Source organism: Postia placenta (assembly GCF_002117355.1).
Source record: "Postia placenta MAD-698-R-SB12 unplaced genomic scaffold POSPLAscaffold_5, whole genome shotgun sequence".
Classification (NCBI taxonomy): domain Eukaryota; kingdom Fungi; phylum Basidiomycota; class Agaricomycetes; order Polyporales; family Adustoporiaceae; genus Rhodonia; species Rhodonia placenta.
Genome location: NW_020169836.1, coordinates 2,106,804 through 2,110,305, shown reverse-complemented (window position 1 = coordinate 2,110,305; position 3,502 = coordinate 2,106,804). Strand labels below are relative to the sequence as shown.

The following is a 3,502-nucleotide window of genomic DNA, read 5'->3' as shown; positions in this document are numbered from 1 at the left end:
AGTACGTAAGCACCTGCGACGTGTGACAACCGTACCAAGACATTCCCAGCCAAGCCCCAGGGTCCACTGAAGCCGAACAAGATCCCCGAGCATCCGTGGCAGATCATCACTACCAATATGATTGTCAGATTGCCAAAGTCTGATGGATTTGACTTGATCCTGGTCACCGCCGACTGCTTTACCAAGCAGGTCCACTTCTCGGCCTATCATGAGACCCTGATGGCAGAAGGTGCGGCAGACCTGTACATCCGCGATGTGTTCAAGCATCATGGGGCCCCGGCCAAGGTCATATCAGACCGAGGATCCCAGTTCGCTTCGAAATATCTCCATGCGGTGTACAAGGGACTAGGGATCGAGCCGGCGCTGTCCACAGCGTTCCACCCCCAGACGGATGGCCAGACTGAGCGCTGGAATCAGGAGATTGAGCAATACCTGCATGCTTTCACAAGCCACAGGCAGGATGATTGGGTGAAGCAGTTGCCGCTTGCAGAGTTTGCACTGAACAACTGAGTTCACTCCGCAACCAGGCACTCCCCCTTCTTCCTTCATCAGGGGTACCATCCTGAAATCCAAGTGTGGATCAATCCGATGTCCACGATGCCCGCAGCCACTGATTAGCTCAAGATCCTGAAAGAGATCAGGGATGATATGCGCTCTGTGCTAGAGCTATCAGCTAAGTGGATGAAGGTGTACTATGATAAGCACGTGCAGGAGGCACCGGTCTTCGCGCCGGGGGACAAGGTCTGGCTTGATGCTCAGAACCTTAAGCTGAAACAGCCGAGCAAGAAGCTTAGTCCCAAGTGCCTCAGACCATATGCCATGTAGCAAAGGCTCGTGGACTATGAATTAGTTCTGCCAAAATTGGTGTCTATGCACCCGGTGTTCCATGTCTCCTTGCTTAGCAAGTACATGCATAGTGACATTTTGGGCTGGGAACTAGAGGAACTGCCTACAATCGAGGTTGAGGGTGACAAAGAGTATGAGGTTGAGCGGATCAAGGATTCGAGGATCTTCTGGCGTCAGCTGCAGTATCTCATCAAGTAGAAGGGTTATGACAATTCACATACATCATGGGAACCAGCGCGCAATGTTGCCAATGTGCCGGCCCTCATAGCCGACTTCCACTGGAGGAACCCGAATGCCCCATGCCGCCTCAATGCTGCTATCTTTGGTGGTCTCAACTTTCAGCCAGTGCCTTCACCGCTGACTGAAGCATGCTGCTGCTCTGGGTGGGAGATGGGCCGGGGGGCCTCGCATGAGGTCATGCGCCATTGAGGGGGGGGTAATGTCACGAGTTGACACGGCATCCAGCCATTTTTAATTTTTCCTTTCTGCGGGCTCGAACCCGCGACCTCTGTACTACATGCTCGAACAGACAAGTCCTTATCTACTGTACAATTAGATTAGATGGGACGGCAGTGCACGGCACAGCCCGGGCTCCGCTGACACAGCTGCTCTGACTCATCGACCCCCGGGGCTTCGTCAGCATGCTGTGCATGGACCAGCTGCGCACGGACCAGTGCACACAGCCTGCCCTTATCTTCCCCTGTATATAAGCCTGCCTCTGCTACCCTAGGGACCTCAGTTTTGACCTCTTGTCCCTAGGTCAGTAAGCCCCTGTACTTACTTACCTTTCTATGCTAATTAACCTTGTCCCTAGCCTTAGGTTTGAGCATCGCTCACCATCGCTTCGGTGAGAATCAGTCAGACGCCCCCAGCTTTTAGGTTTTCCCCAGTCACTTGACCTCAAGTCGCGACACTTACTGACCTAGGGACAAGAGGTCAAAACTGAGGTCCCTAGGGTAGCAGAGGCAGGCTTATATACAGGGGAAGATAAGGGCAGGCTGTGTGCACTGGTCCGTGCGCAGCTGGTCCATGCACAGCATGCTGACGAAGCCCCGGGGGTCGATGAGTCAGAGCAGCTGTGTCAGCGGAGCCCGAGCTATGTTATGCACTGCTGTCCCATCTAATCTAATTGTACAGTAGATAAGGACTTGTCCGTTCAAGTGTGTAGTACAGAGGTCATGGGTTTAAGCTCATGGAAAGGAAAAATTAAAAAACGGCTAGACACTGTACCAACTCGTAACAATAGCAATGACCAATAGGCCCTGTAACAAAGCAGGTAGCAAGGGGCCCTTGCCAGGACCCAGTGCACCTAAAGCAGTTTTATTCAACTATCACAAAACCTACAAATCCACCTTATATCCTTGATATTGAGGGGGGGAGATAATAGACTTAAGTGTGGAGGAGGTAATGCTGTTAAGCACAACAACAAAGTGAATGGAACTGTGGGACAGGGTGCCTCAGGATGCTGCTTTATATACATGAGGAAAAACCCCCCAGGGACTGGTAATGGACCCCTGGTATCTAGCTGAGTAAGGATTACTAAGTATCATGTGCCTTATGGTGCGATATAACACTGTTGATGATGTCATAGTCTGGCCCTGCCTTGGGCCCAGGGTTCAGAAATGACTGGCCTGTGGCCTAGTGCCTAAGCCTAGCTCCTACCTATAATGTCAGAATGATGTCATGGTCCAGACAGAGTCTGGTTTCTATCTAGAAAAGGTCCGGCATCAGAGTCCAGCCTGATGTGTCCAGAACAAGATCATGTGTCGCTTATTTAAGCGAATAACCCCTTAGATATGCAGATGTACCCATATGTAGATGGATAAGTATGGATAGATCCCCAAACCCTTCAATATGTCCACAGAAATAGCGGAAAAATAGGACAAAATTAGGGAAACTGTGACATCAGTGACAATGAGTATGACAAGGAAGGTACAAGCTCTCTGTTACCCACAAATATTGGCTAATAAACTTATATACTAGTCATGCATGTTGAATGGTGCAAAGTGTGGGCATGGGCCCACAGATGGTCAGAGAAGTGCAAGCTTTTGCAGGAAGAAATGCACCACATCAAGGCTTACCATGAGTGGAAGGCCACTATGTGGTCAAGGCAGGCTGATTGTCAATCTGATGCAATGCCTATTCTTCGTAAAGGTCTGCTTGTCTATGCTCACTGACAGGCCGAGATACAAACCCGCATGAAGCAGTTCTGCGAGCACAGTTGGCACTATGTAGATGAATGGATATGGTTTGGTTCCAGAAACATAAGTATGCCTGAGGATGTAGCTGACAATGAGACTGAAGAGTGTAATGATGATGCCTAAGTCCTATGTAATGCCTCATGATCTATGATGGATATATATATATATATATATATATTGTTTACTTCATGTCATACAAAGACTATGCTTAAAACCTGAAGCATCACTCCTACAGTGAATGTCAAGGAGACAGCAAGCATTGGTGAGATAATGGTGGTGGTTAGCGGGCAGCAAGCAGTGAGTAGCAGAAAGGGGGAAGCGAGCAGCAAGCGGCAGGCAGAGAGTAACAGGTGGGCAGTGGCAGGTGGAAAGTGGGCAGGCAGCAGGCAGTGGGCAGTGAGTGGGCAGTGAGCGGCCCTAAGCCTGAGCTGAGCTGTGGCTGGGCTTAAGCCATG

General features: G+C 50.2%; 2 protein-coding genes across 2 annotated transcripts; both read left to right on the top strand.

The window, feature by feature from the left end:
* Window positions 1-2,282: 2,282 nt before the first annotated feature.
* Window positions 2,283-2,589, top strand: POSPLADRAFT_1140094 (hypothetical protein; the record flags this gene model as incomplete). The annotated part of the gene is made up of 2 exons (XM_024485127.1): window positions 2,283-2,363; window positions 2,521-2,589. Coding segments are annotated over 2 exons (150 nt in total), but the record flags the coding sequence as incomplete, so codon positions are not given.
* A 242-nt stretch (window positions 2,590-2,831) lies between these two features.
* On the top strand, window positions 2,832-3,023 carry POSPLADRAFT_1139418 (hypothetical protein; the record flags this gene model as incomplete). Its single annotated transcript, XM_024485032.1, has 1 exon — window positions 2,832-3,023. The coding sequence occupies one exon, from the start codon at window positions 2,832-2,834 to the stop codon at window positions 3,021-3,023; it is 192 nt and encodes a 63-aa protein (XP_024340471.1).
* Between the last annotated feature and the right edge of the window lie 479 nt (window positions 3,024-3,502).